Source organism: Toxotes jaculatrix, chromosome 15, assembly GCF_017976425.1.
Source record: "Toxotes jaculatrix isolate fToxJac2 chromosome 15, fToxJac2.pri, whole genome shotgun sequence".
NCBI lineage: Eukaryota > Metazoa > Chordata > Actinopteri > Toxotidae > Toxotes > Toxotes jaculatrix.
The window spans coordinates 18,911,918-18,930,542 of record NC_054408.1 but is presented as its reverse complement, the minus strand read 5'-3'; the positions used below and the strand labels follow the sequence as shown (position 1 = coordinate 18,930,542).

The 18,625-nt window shown below is 40.2% G+C and overlaps 1 protein-coding gene across 7 annotated transcripts in view; it reads right to left on the bottom strand.

Moving 5' to 3' along the window:
• Positions 1-18,625, bottom strand: part of pard3bb (par-3 family cell polarity regulator beta b) — a 185,001-nt gene that overhangs the window by 80,004 nt on the left and 86,372 nt on the right. For 6 of the 7 annotated variants that reach the window (XM_041057217.1, XM_041057218.1, XM_041057220.1 and 3 more), the window contains exons 15-18: positions 17,532-17,688; positions 12,945-13,047; positions 12,400-12,536; positions 8,634-8,678 (exon numbers count right to left, since the gene is read on the bottom strand). In XM_041057217.1, coding sequence (XP_040913151.1) covers positions 8,634-8,678; positions 12,400-12,536; positions 12,945-13,047; positions 17,532-17,688 — 442 coding nt within the window. The remainder of the gene's footprint in view (positions 1-8,633; positions 8,679-12,399; positions 12,537-12,944; positions 13,048-17,531; positions 17,689-18,625) is intronic. The other variant, XM_041057219.1, reaches the window with a different exon arrangement.

The following is an 18,625-nucleotide window of genomic DNA, read 5'->3' as shown; positions in this document are numbered from 1 at the left end:
TGCGTGGATGCGTGTGTGTGTGTGTGTTTTCTCAGAGCAAAGGAGATGAGAGGGCTGATGTGACTTCCACATCTATTTAAACAACCATTAACCAAACACACACAAACGCATTTAGTAATAACACACACAGAATGTATGCACATACATAATTTAAGTCAGCTGCCAGGAGAGAACGGCCATAACTCCCATCCATAAACACAGTCCACATGACATTCAGATGCAAACTGAAGAAGTAAACATCACACAAGTGCTATGTGATTAATCTATACTGAATCAACCCTGGACTGATACTGCAGGTTTTTTGACACAGCTGAATAAACACGCATCGACAGAAGACAACAAAGTTTGCTTCTATGTTTATATGTGTTTTATAAACTTCCTTTTAATTCTACATGATACAGCAACAGTTTCAGATTAAATGACAGAAGTTACACTGTTACAAATGTTTTAGACTAATAGTAATATAGACCCAAAAGATAGGTGGTGTTAGAGCTATGCCCCTCATATAACTCAGTGTGTAATACATGTCAGTACATGACGGACCATTTCACTTCTTTCAAAATACACGGAAAGACCACTGCTCTTTCAAATGTGTATTTGTCTTTGTAAAGAATCACTCAGCTCTTTAACTCTGGCAGTCAACAGGGGTCAACAGGGTCTCCTCAGCATCCCTATATATGTCACAGGGTATAATAGGATGTTAATTATTTAACTGTTACCATGCACAGAAACATCTGCATGTGTTAACACCATTGATAACCATATTTATAACTTCCAGAAGCTTCATAGTAGTGTGTACACTTTCCCACCATTCTGAAGTAAACTTGTCTGAAAAGCAAACCACAGTTTTCAATCTTAGAAAAAAAATATAAAAACAGTTTTTAAACAGAAATATATACAAGAACAAATTTTCACTTCTAGGGCTGAGAGTGGTGTGTAATGTTTAAAAAAAAAGTTACATATGCCCATTTCAATAGCTAATCCACTGTTTGAAAACTCTGTGGACTGTGGATTAGAGATGCCAGTAACATTTGAACCATGGCCACCAAAGGCACGAATAAACTCAACATGATTCGTCCAGGATTTTTGATGTATTATTCCTTTTATTCACACTCCAGTCAGAGTCCTGAAACTCTTCGAGCCAACAAGTTTGCAGTTGCCAACAACATTATCAAAACACAAGCACAGCATCTGACATTTTCATTTCAGTGACATTAAATTCATAATCCAGCGTACTTAGGCTCAAAACACACAGCTGAATTTGTGCGCATCAGTGTTTAGTCACACGCTGATTTGTGTAGATTAATGCATTACATATGAAACACAACTGAGATGTTTTTCATTTAAACTCAAAGCAAGACGCCAGGGTCGAGGTTCATTCTCCACTCTGGGATCTACAGAGTCTGAGGGCAACTGCAGTCAGTCTAAGAAGTGTAATACAGAAGAGAACGCGCTATTTTCACGAGCAGTGACCTCTGAGTCCAAACTTGTCTGATTGCAGAGGGCTGGATAGCAGAATGATATAGAGAGCGTTAAAATAGCTTAGTGCTGTTGGGCTGGGTTATCAGGGAATGAACAGTCCACACAAGCAGACTCACACACACATGCATCCACGTAGTCAAAAATACACACAAATACATCCTTGGTCTCTCACACACAAAGTATTTTGCTGTGAGTAGCAGGATTTGTGTCATAAATGTAATTACTGCTGTCCAACTGTAAGATGATAGAATTAAGCTGCTTTTAAAGAGAGAGAGAGTGAGAGGGAGAGAGAGCGAGAGAGCGAGAGAGAGAGAGAGAGAGAGAGAGAAGGGATGACAAGCAAGACAAGAGTAACAAAGTGGTCTGAGGGAAAGGATATGAAAGTGGGGGGTTGGCAGAGAAAATACACACAGTTAAAGGATGCTACAGAAAGAGAAACAAAGAGCAACTCTGGGAACGAATGATGGAATATAGTGACAACGACGGCGAGAGAGTGAGACAGAGAAGGAGAGAGGAAAGAAATTAAAAATGAAAAACAAAGCACAAAGAGAGAGAATGCCCAGCTATCCCAAGGCTATTTTATTGGCAGGAAGGCAATGGGCTACTTTCAAAGTCAAAATTACACCAAGCAGTGGCTTAGCAGCAGGCTGCAGTAACAAAGCCAGCAGACTCAACAACAGCAGCAATAAGGAGATGTAACTCTATTTCTGCATTTTATTTTATTTTTCTTTTTTCTTTTTTTGCATTAACGTATACCCAGAGAACAGGGTGTATGTTAATGGAAGTTCCCCTATGTTTCAACCCAGAGTTGAAGAAAAACGGTATATCACAGCCCAGATATTTCACTACCCAGCCCAGCTGCTATAGCAGGATATACTATATACTATAAAGCACTGTCACACCATCAGGTTGGAAGGAAGATCATTCCTGTAAGCAACAGTTTCTTGTATATTATATATGTGTTATGAGGGTCAATCTCCCAGAAGATGAAATGAGGTTTTGCTATCCCACAGGGCTTCATTATAATTGAATGGGCATCATAAACAATAAAAAACATATGACATCAGCCTCAATCTCATGTCTCAGGTCAGTATTTATTGGTTCCCTTCAGACCTGGTGCAGATGCTGCAGCATTGAAGAGCGACAATTTAAAAAAGAAATACAAAGAAATAATAATGCAAATGTAGTATGATGGACTGGTTTCCACAGAAACCATCCCATAACCAGAAGGTACCAGGCCTATGTCATTTCAATGTCTTTGAGCGAGATTGTGAGTTTTAACTATTAACCTGCCATCCCTTTATATGAGCCGTGTGAATTTGTGAATTGTCAACGTTTTAACAAAAAGAAAACTGAACAGATGCAAAGATCTCTTTAACAAACACAGGTTAAACTTGACAGGACACAAAACTTTGTCTAGTAATTATTACGTTTTCCCATTTTCACACCTGAACTGACACACCAAAACTGAGAAAACAGCCATAACAATCACACTAACTACAATTAATCATTTTGTCAATCCCTGTTGCATTTGCCCTGGGTTATTTGGCCAGTGAACACAGATTCAGAAGTGTCTGTGAAAAATAAAATCAGACTCAATTACCTGACAATCAATACTGTTTCCTTACCGTAAACACACAGGAGAGTCTTTCTGTTTGATCTGCAGGCTGAGGATCCCTAATATTGCCACAACAATTTGCTTTTCAGATTCACTTGTTAACAGTGATTACCTCAGTTCACAAAAAGATGCACAATCAAATATCTGTCAGGTCACTAGCATTATTTTGTGGGCAGTTGCTGAAATTTAGCCTTAGCTACTGATGAGTTTTATAACAGAGAAGAGATACATGTCCTCCCCTGTGGTTCAAGATGGAGACTAATAATCTTATTAGACTGTATTTCTAATAAGTTGACTTATTAGATCTTATTATATATACTGAAGTGCATACTGCACATACTGCAACTGCCTCTTGAGACAGTTGCATTATCTCTTATGTATACAAGCAAGAACGCACGCTCTTCAAAAGTCACACAAACTCTTCCAAAATAAATCCATCACAGGGACTGTGACTGATTGGTTCAAGACAGAAACAAATGGCTTCCCACTCTTTGTGCTTCTCTCGCTCAAGAATCATATAATGTACAGTATAACAAATGTCAGTGATCAGTGTGTAGAGCCTGATAGAGATGAATGGCTGTACCAGCAAGAAACGACAGCGCTGACCATCTCCTGATTACTGCTCACCTTTACTGGCTTACTGGAGGAGATGGAGAGGGGTCAAAGGCCATTCAATATACAGAGAGGCAGCCAAGAGTACACACTAAGACAATAAAATATCAATGTGTGCTAACCACAGAAGGCAGAGGCAGATACAAACACGTGCACAGGAAAAAAGGTTTTCAAGATCAAGCATTCCCACCTGCGCACATTCATACACCAAGTGAGGTAAAATGGTAATAATGATGGAGAAGCAGGGCATGCTACATCAGCTGTTTGAATTCTCTAAGAATGGCTGTAAAGAGCTAACGCAGAGTTCGCACACAAGCAAGTACCCACACACACACACACACACACACACAAAGACATGTTGCTCCGCTTGTGACAAATTAATCCATCAATCCACATCAGCCTAACAAGGTGGCTTTCAGGTTAATTCCACAGCAAAGTCTGCAAGAGCCAGAGAGACCGGGGAAACAATGAAAAAAAAATCCCAGGAAAAGGAAAAAAAAAAGAGAGAGATGAAAAGAGAAATGAAGAGACAATCAGAGAGAGAAGGAGACAGAAGGGGATATAGAGAGATGTGGCTCTCTAAAGACGCAGTTTTGGCAGAGCTTGTCAGTGTGTGACTGTTGTCAAAGTCAAAGTTCCACTGGGGAGAGATTCAGACAATGGACTGCACCAGTCTCCCTCAGCATCACACTGGCCCCCTGACACACATACGCAGACATTTTCAGAGAGATGCCGTTCGTTCTAAGCTCCTCTGCCTGTTTGTCAGTCTCTAAGCCTGAATGGCGTTGGCAAGAAGGAAAGCGAGTGAGAGTGAAAGAGAGACACAGAGAGGGAGCTGGTGGTGGGTGGAGGAACAAACATTAGGCAATACAAAGACATAAAACTACAACAAAAGCAGACAAGCACTTTGGCGACTGAGTCTTTTTACTTGAATGTGTCTGTATATAAGAGTGTGTCCTCACAAGTATAGACAGATGAGAATAATTCCACACAACATGCCCGCTTTGCCATCACTTCTTTAGGAAGCATCTGTATTGGGACTTGTGTGACTATTAAACACTCTCACCCACATTTAAGATCACTTTTAAAAAAGAGCGTAACTGAGAACACTGATAAGCATGCGCACATACCCCCTAGAGAGACAGAGACACACACATATACACACACACAGATCACCTGCTTTTCTCTGACAAGCCTTTCATCATCCCTGTGGATATTCATTGCTCACCATTTATTTTCACGAGGAAACATCTCTCCTACACTGCGACACACACACACACACACACAGAGCTCCAGGCTGTCCCCATCACCAAAGGAAAACAAGGTGAAAGAAACACAGCTGCAACTGCTCATTTTATGTCCTGTCAGCAGTTTTAGTATGTGTGTGAGTGTGTGTTTGACTGTACTGTCCTATTTAAAGCAGTTTGAAGAGAGAATTCGTCTACACTTGAGAAAGACGCAGACCGATACATTCAGTTTTTTTACTGTCTTTCGCCATGACTCGGTTCATGTTGCGCAGCAAACGTTATTTTGACAGTGACTTGAATTCGGCTGGATTTTAATTTGAAGCATCGTTTCTGTCACCGCATTTCACTGTTTCCTCTTCCTTATTATTGGAACGATATTTGTGTGTGTCACCACAGAAACATGAGGAACGTCTGACCACAAAAATAAACAAAAACACACACAATCAAGCAGTGCTTACAGTTTCATGTTCTCCATCAGTATTTATAATATCAGAATGCTGAATTGGGTTTTTTTATGCATATTAGAAAGAAGGATTTTTTAAAATTTACTGAAGAGAGTTCCACAATTTACGCAACTGCAGACTCTACACACAGGGAATGTATTTAGTCACAAACACACACACACACACACACACACACACTTTGTAATAAGGCCTCCCATTTCCATCACTGTGCCTCTCAGAATCAGCAAAATTATAATATAATATGACATCTTCCAAGGTTCACATTTTCCACAAGACGATGGAGACTTTCCATTACCATAACGGTCATAGTTTTTGTGTGTGTGTGTGTGTAGTTGTGGCGATGTTGCCCAGTGGTTTCTTGGGGTGTGGAGGGAAAGACCACTGCTGGAAGTGAAAACAGCATTCCCAGAAGTCATTGTCTTTAAAACTACTCACTTCCCAGGACCCCACCCCACACTCCCCTCTCTTCTCACCAAAGTCCATGGCAGCTGCCTGACGCCCCAGTGCACAGTTGTTGGAAGCATTTCAGTTATAAAAAATACATTAGAGCAAAGGAAAGTGCGTTGGCAGAAAAAAGGTCATGCTTGCCAGGCACACACTCTTTTTAACAACTCTCTGGGCAGTGTAGTATTATAAGACAGGAGACACGCTGACATGCAACAGGTACAGGGAATGTGTAAACAGGTTTTAGTAATAGAAAATAAAGGTCTGAAAAGCAACCAGAGGAAAAGGCTTTGCTGGACATTCATCAGACGTATTACTGTGGGAAACACAGCTAAAACTAGAAAGGCTGGAAACTGGTCAGATTTTCAGAACAAAAAAAAAAAAAAAAATTTTCATTTTGAAACTTTCAGGTATCACTTGAGCCCAAATTACAGGCGAGTTTAGATACACCGATAAGAGAAAATGCAACAGTAAATAAAGCCACACACTATAACTAGCTGAAATTGCTGTATTCTGTCCTTGTCCAAGATTTGAGTCAATAAAAAGAGTTACAGGACAAGGTAAAGCCTATAAACTGCAGCATATGTGCTAGATAGACGTCTCAAAAACAAGCTGTATTCTACAGAGCAGCACAACAAAGGAGAGCAAATGAAGTGAAATGAAGACAATACAGCCATTTACTAAATCCACCTCGTATTCCTGGATTATCAACTAAAGAAAATGGAAAACTGAGTCAGGGCTCAAGACCTCAGAGAATCTAAAAATCCAAGGTTCACAGTATATCACTTGGTTTTTGGTAATCTGATTAATTGCAAACTTGTTGAGGAATTTCCAGTACTAAAGAACAAAGCCAACTCAGGTGGGTTTATCATCACTGCTTAATCTTTCAGCCCTGTCTTGCATAGAGACAATTTAGTCTTTAAAACCCCAGGTCTCCCTGACACATTAATCCAGCGGAGCTTCAGAACTTTGTTACACTGTTCATCCCAAATTATGAGCCCTATTTCCCAGGTTTGCTTGATGTTATTCACTAAGCTCTGTCAGTGAGAGAAAATGTGCTCTGCAAGTCCTGGAATACAAAGGAAAGTCATTGACACTTTGACACAGCTTGTAAAAGCTGACAAACACATAAACAGATGTTCAGATTTAGTGTACTTACAATCAAAAGCTTTGTTTTGGAAACCTAAAGGAATAAGAAACCAGAGTCTATGACACTAGAGTTGTACAGTATTCCTGTTTTATTTTTTCTTCACACCAAGTTTTACCCCTCTGTGTTTACCATATCGATCCTGCTGCAGTAATCCTCTTTTCCTGTACAAGATGTTCCCTCACCTGCCTTTTTACACCAGTGTATCCTGTCCAGAACACATTTAACCACTGTCCCACTGTTTTCTGGACTACAGTTACACTTTAGCTCCAAACCCAAAATGAGAAACTGAAAAGGATAAAAGATGTTTTCTCCATATTTTCAGCAGTGAGAAGAAGTTATTTGTGTTATATTAGGGTTTCACTGTAATGAAAAAAATTGTTACAACAGTGCCTTGCATTCTTTCTATATCTTATCTTTTATGCCCCTTGTATTCGCTTGCCTGCTCCCTTTGGAATGGTTATGACCATGGTATACTGAAAAAAAAAAAAAAAACAACATGCTGAACTGATTGACAGGAATAAAGTGGCAGACAGCAAGATAGACACACACAGAGTGGAAAGAAGTAGAGTGCTCTTACACTCAAGCAAGTACAAATGAAACATGGGAGACTTCAAGGCAAAGTGAAGAAGAAAAGTTCGACATCAAACTTGTGTGTGCGGGCTTCTAAGTTGAAAGGTCTTGAAGCATCAGTCATCTTTGTTCCCCTGTGCTTGTGCTTTCCTTTTAGACGGGTGTGTCCTCTCTTATTCTGTCTCTTTCTGTCTCCCACCCTCAAGAACAAGCTTGTCTATGCGTATCTGTAAGAAGTGGCCATAGTCTGGCCCTTCTCTCCTCGCTCCAGTCCTTCTGCAGTTCTCACTTTCATCTGCACTTTGGACAAATTAAGGAGGTATTTCTGCAGAGGCAGAGAGGAGCCAAGTGTATGTGGGAGACGGAAGAGGCAGGATGCAAGAGGGAAAGTGAAGTGGCATGTAAATGCAACTGGAGAGAGAGGAAGAGAAAAAAAACGGGGATATGGCAAACACAGTGACTTCAAACACACAGTGAAGAACTCAGTAAAGTGATAGACACAGCAGAGGCTGTTTTGATTGCATTATAGAAAAGAAGCAAAAAATAGAAAAGAAGACAAAGAGAGAGAGAGAACTCTTTGTATCTATAATACACCACAACATGCGTGTGTGTGTATATATACTGTGTCTACTCTTTGTTTACCAATTTCTCTTGTTTTATTGCAGTGGCAAGACATGAGTCGGTAGGGCCACTCATCATGGTGCAATTCATTCTGATTTGAAACTGAGCCCAAGTGTGCGCTCCAGCCAATGCAGACACAAACACATACACACATCAGCTCTTGTCATCTTCAGGTTTCCCATGATTGAGCTCCAGTTTGAAGGCACCACAGCAATATTCTTGAGGAAAGCCGTGGCTGTGGCTCTTACTTTCAGGTTTAGTTTCTCTGGTTACTTTTCCTTTAAGTGACTTTGTGTCTTTGTCATCCCCTTTGCTCTGTTTCTTGCTGCCTTTGGATAACACCTTATTTTTTTGGAAAATTAAGCAGCAATCTGTGAATTGGAATGTGTTTGGGTGTAGGGGGTTAGGGTCGGGGTTAGACTCACCTGCAGTGTTTCCAACCAGGGATCCTACGTTGCTCTCATCTGCCACTGCAACAAAACAAACATGTTAATATACATATACACTGTCCATTACTGCATAAATTACTCCCTTCCCTTGACTTGGCTTCTGCGTTTTCCATTTCCTGTGTCTGACTTCCCAACTGTGCAAAAGTGTCTTTCTTATCCCATAAAGAACTTTTTTTTCAATCTAATTGCACTTCTCTTTCCTACCTCCTTCTCAGCTTCCACTTCTGTCTCCCTCATTCTCTATCACACTATTACTCTTTCTGTCTCATTTTACAAGATGGTGCAGTAGCTGCTCTTTTTCCCTGTGATGTGAAGTCAGCGTCACTGCTACAGAAGTCATTTCCCTCCCTCCCTCCTCTCTCACATCATTTGTCATTCACCCTCCCTCTTCTCCTTCAGTCATCCCATTTCTCTCCTTTTTCCCCTCAATCTATCTCTTTCACCTCCTGCCCTTAACCCTCCCGTCTGTCCTTCCATGTTTTCATTTTCATTTTAGTTACACTCGTTCCATCCAGCAGCGTTCTTCTCCCTCTATCCCTCCTTTGCTCCTTTCACTTTCTACCTCTCCCCCAGTCCTTCTTTTGCTTCTCCTCAGTGAAGCCACAGAACAGCCCAGTGCCAACAAGGAACACATTGACTGGTAGCACTCTGCCAAATACATACACACACACACACATTCAGACCACAAAAACCAAGCAGTAACATGGCTTCTCCCAGCAAATAGTTTTCTAATGAAAACCAAGCCTAAAGTGTAATTCTAGCTGCGTGTATGTCTGATGGCATCAGCCTGCGGTGAATCAATATGACTGCTTCAGCAGCCCGGTCGTTTGCGGATCAGTGTGCGAGTGTATGTGCCTACTTCAGCAGATCTGTAGATGCCACATGTGACGCACACAGAGGCTTATCACTAGGGAGGGAGTCTCAGAAAAGTACAAACAGAGACAGGCAGAGGCAGTCGTTTCTTAAAAAGATCAAGTTTGAGCTAAAACAATTACTTACATCTATTCCATTCTGTTTGATTTAAACAACCTACAAAGTGTAATCTTAAACTGAGTTACAGAACTGATGTCCACATTGAATAAGCCTGAGTGAAAACTCTGAAAAAAAAACCCTTAAGACAAGAAGAACTGGACGAACTGTGTCAAAGGCAAAGGCAGAGCGAGAGAGAGAAAGAGACAGAGAGGGAGAGAGTCAGAGGGACAGTGAGAACCAGAGCAGGGAGTTCATAATTTGGAACCAATCTTAAGTTATTGTTAAATGTTTAATTGAGCTGGGGTGGAAAATGAAATTAGGACAAATTAAATAAAAATGAAATTATGTAACTGACCCACAAATGAAATGCTGAGAACGCTGTGTCTGCCTCTCTTTCTACTTTTTATAGAAACAGAAACAAAGCAAGAGTTAACACTGGCATTGCTCTCCACCACAGGAGACAGCTCTTGGCGAGTAAAGGAATGACGTTTTTTTTTGCTGCACTAGCAACGTTTCTTCTAGAGTGATAAGTAAACAGCTGTTTACATTAACGTTGGCTTTGCTGGCCTATTTTTTGCATGAACTAAAATATCAAGATTACAGCATAAATGCTGTATCCTGCTCTAATTTTCTAAGTGGCCCTATTAGACTATTTCAATCTAGCATGTAGACACCTTCACAAATTACTGGAAGTGAATTAATACTTATACCTAGCTCAGCTAGTGTTGTTGTCCTGGATGGTGCAGTAGCCATAAATGATGCAGTACTGCCTGATTTTGAACTACATGTAACACTTTAACTAAATTGTGCCACATTAAACAGGCAGACTGGAAAACAAAGTATCCTTACAATACTTCTGCCTCCCCAAATTTATATTTTCATGATCGCACATGAAGCACAAGATATTATACTATTATGGTGGCATCTGTGTTGACGTGTGTCTGTAAATATTCCATTCTTTTGAATTCTGTTTTTCAAGACTACACCTGACAGAACTCACCACGTGTCCTTCTATAGAACCGATTACATTTTGAAAAACTCACTGCAAGCATCTACATACAGTACTAATGAGCCAAATCTGACTTCCATATGGTCATGCAAAGACAAGAGCGCTGACATATACTTGCTAATTAATGTACAAGTTAGGCTGCTTTATTAGCTCATTTGTAAACCTGGTTATGGTTCATGTTTTGTGGTGATTATAGGAGGCTCAAGTGTCTCTTGTTATCAGTGAACTAAATTCTTCTTGTATTGTCACAACTTAGACCAATGTCCACAACCTCTGAGTAGACACATATTAACAGTCACCACAGAGCAGGCAGAGTGTCTGGATCTTTATAAACAGCACTTTGTCACAATTAACAAAGCATCTTACTAACCATAAGCCAAACAGCAGAGAGGGATCTATCAGGATTTCAGGCCAGTCTTAAGGGATAATATTTATCCGCAAAGATGGAAGGTTGTCCTCTCTAAACTACTTCTGGATATAAAACTGCTTTGTAATCTTAGTTAAATCTTCTTCCTCTACTGACAGTATAAAAAAAAAAAGACAGACATTTGTTAATAAGCTGCATGATGGTCTGGCAATGAAAACTGATCATGGCTTTCAAGCAAAGAGGAATTCAGTTCTAATTTATCTGTCGCACATTTTAGTGAAGATCAAGTATGTAAAAATACAAAAGAGGTGATATACAGATGTACAGTTCATACCATCACTTTCTTATTCTTGTAGAAATATGGATCTATATGCTATTCAAATAGTCTCCTGCTCTTTTGTCTCATCTTCTCTGACACACACACACACACACACACACACACACACTCTCACACACAGCTGGCAGTGGAGCCAGCTTGAGGAGGAGGACTGAGGGAAGTGACATTTGAAACAATAAGCTTTTGTTGTGCCTCTGCATCCACTGTCATATTACACAGATGTATGCATGAGCACAGACAACATACACACATACACACATATTTCTAAAGCTGACTTTTTAACAATCACTGAAATGTCACTGAACCGTTGCATCTGAATATCAGTAATCAGAAAGCAACAGGTGACAAAGATGGCGGGCAAAGCAGTGGCCGCCAAAATTAGCCTTGCTGACTTGTATTTGCATAAAATCCTGTGACACAAATTGTGACTCATTTCTCAAAAAATGAATGAGAAACAGAGGGAGGGAGAAGTTTGTTAGGTAACTGTAGGTTCATACATTTAAAAGTGCCACATCCTGTCATTTCAACAGCATGACAGTTTTTTTTCTGAGCCACTGGAGATCTCGTAGTCAAAGAGAAATTCACTGCAAGGCAGGATGAAATTCACGTGTCTCTCCTCCACACAATCCCTGTTAACTTAAACTTCCTTTGCGTCGTCTGTCATCTCTTCTTTCTGCTTCTTACTCCATAACACTTCTTCTGTAACAACTCTCTCCTGATATTGATGGAACAAATGGGTCATATTACAGTCATGGAAAACGTTCCTGTGATGAACACACCAGATAAATAAGATAATAGACACACACACACACACACACACATATCATTTTTGACAGATTGCAAATTGCAAAACTCATGCAACATGCATAAATGACAGATGTGTCTGTGTGTATGGTTGCACAGTACAAGTCTGCAGAGGTGTCAGTCTGCATGTGGCTTTGAGGAGCATGTTACTGGTGCAGGAGGCGTGCATCAGAGGGGATATTCAATTATATGTGAGGATAAGACACATGCAGCCACCATGCAGAGCAAGTAAACAGAAAAAAAATTGCCCCACCAGGGTGCTGCTGGTTCTGAGTCGTACCCAGGTCCATGCTCTTGGAGGCTTTAACATGCTGGAACTGCCGCTGGCTCTGGTTCTGGCTCTGGGTGGGAGACTGGGGCTGAGCCGGGCTCGAGATGTGAGAGTTTTCCCTGGAACAAATTGATGGTACAGTCATCATCTGTAACATATCTGTTATTAGTTACTTTATCTTTTTTAAATTATAATGTAGTTGATTTTATTTCTATTCTCTTCATTTTGTGTGATCTTCATGTGGACAACATGTCTAAGACCGAAGGCTGATCTAGCATCCATGCTTGACACTGCTAAGACTGGCTTTCTGTGCCATAACGTATTTATATCTGTGACTGACAAAACATTTGGCAGCACAAGCTAGAATGACAATTTTGAAACACTTCATGTAAAAACACATTCGCTGAAGCAACTTTGAACATAATATTTCTAAAGAAAAGGAGACTAACCACCAAGCTTCCCTGGGGCTGGCATAAATATCTTTGCATCTACTTAATTTCTGTAGCACAACATACACAAACACAAACCTTTCCTGTAGGTAGGAGTGTTGGGTAGAGTTGTTGAACTCCTCATGTCCATACAGCTCCCCCTCCTCTTCCTCGTCCATGTGAGAATAACTCCCATTGGTCACTGGGGGAAAAGTAGTGGTCATATGATGCAGAAAGTCAGAAAGATTTTTAATAACCATGCAAATTCATTTTGGTTACAATAAATACCAGTACTTAAAAGTTTTCACTATGGAAAACAGCATTTAAACATCCACTATTTCTGGTGTACTAATGGCTGTCCATCAATACGCTAAGCATGTTTTGCACAGCCATGCTGTACATGCTGTACAGTACACTTCCTTCCAAATCTAGTGTGACATAGAATAGACGTTTTATATGAGTTTATTGTATCACATTTAGCCATGGTAAAGAGACATGTCTTTCTGGTGTTTTGTTTACAGAGAAAGCAGCTGAGTGGAAACAGGTGACAGTACACTATAATTCAGATCCAGGCCAGCACTCACAAGCGCTACACACACAAACCGACACAATCATCTGCTCGTGAGCTTTACAAGGCCGTGAGTGAACACTGAGACGAACATAGTAAGCACATGGAAGAGGAAAGAACCAGTGGATTATGAGCAGGATTGTGCTGAGAGGTTTCTAAGGATATCGTGATACTTTTTTTTTTTTAATTTTTACTCCAACAGGTAGAAAATAGCCACTGTTGGAATCCAGTGGAACTGCTTCCAATTCAAACTGACCACAGGTGCCATGGTTCGTGAAGAAGTAAGCATGTTCCTCAGCCACTTCTGAAACTCACAAGAAGTGATATCATACTCAGAAAAAAAAAAACAAAACAGGAGGAACATTTTTAACCAAACACAATCTACTGTGTTCTGCAGTTAACATAAACGTACTCTATAAATGTAAAGAAAAACAGCCATTTCTACAAACAATAGAGTACAAACCTAAACTCACTTGACAGCTTCACTGACAAAAGGTCTTTAGGAATAAAAACTAGAGCGAGTGACAGAGGAGAGAAAGGGTAGAACAGAAAGAGATAAGCGGTTGGATGAGGAAAAACCTAAGGGAAACAGAGAGAGGATGAAAACCATACCACAAACGCAGCTGCTCTACATCTGCAAGTCGCTGCAGATGTAGAGCAGTGATACGACTGTGTCTGCTTGATAAACGAGTTTATGACAACTTCGTACACTGACACATAATGATCCCGAGCGCAATTTACATACAGTCATCACTTCTCAGAGTACACAGCAGCCACAGCAGCCACACAACACATACTGAGATTATTGCACAATCCTCACTGTGTGTCCTTTATGTGCTTGCATCCGCACACGTGTGACTGAAAATGGACCGGCAGCATCTGAAGATATCACACCCTCTCATCTCTGTAACTCCCTCTCACTTTCTCTACACTAATCACCTGCTTTATTTTTCTTCTGCTCCCATTCTTGCAGTCTTCTGATATTTTGGCTGTCATTTATCTCTCCTTTCAGATCTCCCATAAATCATTTTATCTCCCACTCAGTTTCCAGCCTTCTTTTTTTTTTTCTAAACTTCTTCCCTCCTCCTCACTGCCAGCACCTTAATCAGCTGAACCGTCAAAAACACATTCTTCTTTCACCTCACACACGCACACAAATCTGTTCTCACTGACTCCCACTATTTGAAGTGAAAAAGGCATTTGTTGCGTGGATGATAGATCAATAGTAGTTTGCTCCAATAGCAGATATGTGAATCCTCCGCTTTTGCACTCAACTTTTCCTTCCTGCCATCTGTATTTGTCTAAAATGTGTCTATCTAATCATGTCTCTCTCACTCACTCCCCGTCTCTGCCACACTTTCCTTTTCCTCTCTAAAAGGAACCCAATGATCAAGAATTTAACACATGCCTGTGACAATACTGTAGCTTTTTTTTTCAAAACCTTAAAAACAAGGGCCTGTATCATGTATAAAGGGGCAATGTGTAAGTATTTTACAATAAAACATTTAAAAATTAAGATTGAACAGAATGTGAATAAATAACAGTTCTGAAGTTAGCGTGCTGACCCATTAGCCCCAGCCCGTCCCAACTCATAATTAGTGAGTCAGTGTAGCGTTCAGTTCGGTCCAACATGAGAGGATGAAGAAGTAGTAACTGTGAGTAGGCTATAAACCTGTGTTGCAGCCGTCCCTTCTCCGTGCTGAGGACAGATTTATTCAAACGAATGTTGGCTCAGTGTGAGAGTGAGGGTTGAAACCTGGCTGTGATTCGACAGCTGGCCAATTCTTACTCATTGATCCTTCAATTTTCTGATCAGAACCAAGATTATTTGAAAAAACTCGGACATCCCTTGATTGGATAAAGCGTCTCCAGAAGCACATTTAAGACATTAAGCAACTGTTTTCAGATGGTGATTTGCAATAACCATGATGAGTAAACTGATGTTTGAACTGATGTGTAGAATCAGTGCTCCTTTAGTGAGAATACATAAACTTCTGGGTCATTATTATACTAGGACATTTTGGTTTTCCATCCCAAAAACAATCAAAACATGCTTTGATGAAAAAATCGGGCAAGATTGCATAATATCTGAAGCTAGACTAAAACTCTATATCATTTTATTCCATGCCTCCGAGTAGATTAACTCTTCACAGAGAATACAAAGCGACAAAGTGCACAGAAAGGAGAAAAGTGAGAAAGGGGAAAACTCGTGGTAGCAAACTTAATGAGATGCAGCGATGGATAAGAGATAAAGAGAAAGATCCATAAATGCAAAAATAACACATCTGCATAAATACATATGTAGGGAATAATTAAAGTCAATTTATTCTTCTGCAGAAGCACACACTGGTGCAAGGAAAAGATTTCTTCATTTTAATTTGGACTTCAATTCCAAATAAAATGGATTCAGCATGTGAAATAGTTCATTAGGAGACTAAAATACTGGCAACAACTCACACAGCCTGAAAAATGTGCTTACTGTATACAGACGCACACTGACACAAGCTAACACACATTAATGTGTTTATGTAAATGACACTATAGCTGAGGTGAATTTGAACAGCAAAGTGTATTCAAGGTCAAAGCTGTTTACCAGATTCAGTGTAAACACACACCAAAAAAAACAACACTGTTTGATCCTGGCCAAATATCCCTGAACCAACAACACACACACACACACACACACACACACAAAGATCAGACACACACAAGCACATACAGATAATATAGGGGTGGGAGAGGATAGAGTTACTGAGAAAGAGCGATATGAAACACACGGACCTAAAATAACTCTTTATAACAGGCTGAACCCAGCAATAACAAACAGAACAACCTTGAGGAACACAAGAGAAAAATAAAGCAGGAGACGGAGCTAGGGAGAGAAATGAAAGAGAAAACAGGAGCAGAATAGTGTCTAATTAAGGCTAGAGTGCAGACGGCAGTACCTGTTTTGTTTGTGTTTGTGTTTGTTTTATCTTGGAGACATCGCTCATGATGATTAAGCTTATGCAGAGCTTTACTGAAATTACCGCAAATGATACGCCCACCTTTGCTATCGCTTTAATGGCAAAAAATAAAACAGAAAAACTAAATAATAGGCATGTGCATTACATTCAGCTAAAATCAGGGATGGAAACTGAAATGCCAAGGAGCTACGTCCATACTACATTCCCAGGGAGTTCACGCACATCATCATGGTTATTGTTTACACACATCCCCTCCACTAACCCAGCCACCACGTCATCCACTCTGTTACCACAAGATTCCAGACTCTGATCTCCAGGGACTTCAACTGGACTCTCCCCAATTTCACTCAGTTTGCGAATTGCACTACCAAAGGAGAGGTCCACAGACCTGCTGTATGCAAATGCTAAGAGGCCTGACAATTCTACCCCACACACTAGTTTTTGTACATTTCCATTTCTACATTTTTTTCTGTTCATGTATTGTATCTTTATTATTATTTAATAGTAATTTGTGTTAACTGTATGTTGTGCAACTGAAACGAAGCAATTTCCCTGCTGGGATCAATAAAATCTTTCTGATTCTGATTCTGATTCTGAATAAGGTCAGATTTAACTTGAATTAACAATGTGTTGGATGAGTTTTTGAAAATAATACAGGTAATGAACCATTTTCCTCAATAAAGAAAATAATGCTCGGTGTAGATCAGTAATATTACAGACTACAACAATATGGCATCTTTGTTGACAGTGCAATACCAGTTTTGGTACCAATGCCATTTTTTTTTTTAAAACCTTAGTTTGAGCAATATAATCATGTTTTTTACAGGACCCCTTTTTTTTCTATTTTCATAAAATACGCCAAACTTCACAAAGCATAAGTTTTTATTAGCTTCCTTGCCCGAACTTTTCAGCAAACCTTCATGATTCCCTGCTTTAGATCAGGAATATGCTGTAAGTAAACAAGCCTACGACCAAGCCTCCTGGTGCCAGCTTTTGATAACTCACAGTTTCTGGTACTCAGTGCATTGTAGGATATCTGTAATTCTCAGTGCATTGGAAACAGAGACTCAAAATGACTAAATAAGAATAATGACTATCTACTGAAGCTGTGCTGTATGGAAAATGTCATGTCTGTGAAAAAACTCCACTCACCATTAGATGCATAGAGTGTGTTGGTCAGCATGGGTGAAGGGTGAATGGGGCCATTGGCCTGACTGACCAATCCTGTCTGACCGTTCACTGGGCTCATCAGCACCGACAGGCCAGAGGAGCCGTCAAATGAGCGATTGGGTGACGCACCATGTTGATCCTAAGACACAGAGGAAACAAAAACTACAATAATGTACAACACTTTGAAAACACATTTCATACAGAGAGATTAGAGACAGGTCTGACTACCTAAATTCCCAACAATTATGAAAGGACAACACTACTTGATGTCTACTCATAATCTGAAATTAGGTCTGAAACAAACATATATAAAAATATGTTGATTAAATGTTTGCCAAAGTTTGGTATCACCCATGTTTCAGTTATTTACCTTTGTTGTAACTTTGAAGTTTTGTATGTAAGAGTTTGGTATGCGGATTACATTTAAACTGAGAGATGACCAGTGCACCAAGTGAGGGCTTTGTGGAAGACTATTCAAACACAAATAGATGTCAAGAGACTGAATGAGGGAGAGACTCTCAAAAGACAGTGGAGGATCAAGGTGAAAAAGGGGACCTCATTTCCCATGGCCCGTAGGTATTGTAACTACCTTCAACACTGATCACTATTATGTGTGTGTGTGTGAGTCTGAGTGTGGCAATGACAGTCATACTGACACTTATTCCCTAGAGGGATGGCTCTCTTAGGGTCCTGTAATGATCAAACAAAGCATCAGTTGCAGTGTTGATGTGTCTCTTTTTGTGTGTATTTCTTTAGGAATTTAATTTGCATTTATCTGTGTCTGTAGAAAACTATTGGTTTTCATTAACATGTATGCATATGTATGGTGTTTCAGTGGTGTGATTCAGTGTACTTGTGTGTTTCTGTATACAATAATCCTCAGCTCACACAGAACAGATAGCAGTACTGTGTGTGTATTAAATCCTCCTTGCTGTCTTCCTCTTCACCTACCCAACACCACCACCACCACCAGTTCCTGCCCCTCGCCCAGCCTCTCCCCTGTTCCAACCCAGGACACATCATTCTTCAGTATGTTAGAGGTTCCCCTCCCCTCCCCGGCTCCCTCCCAACACACA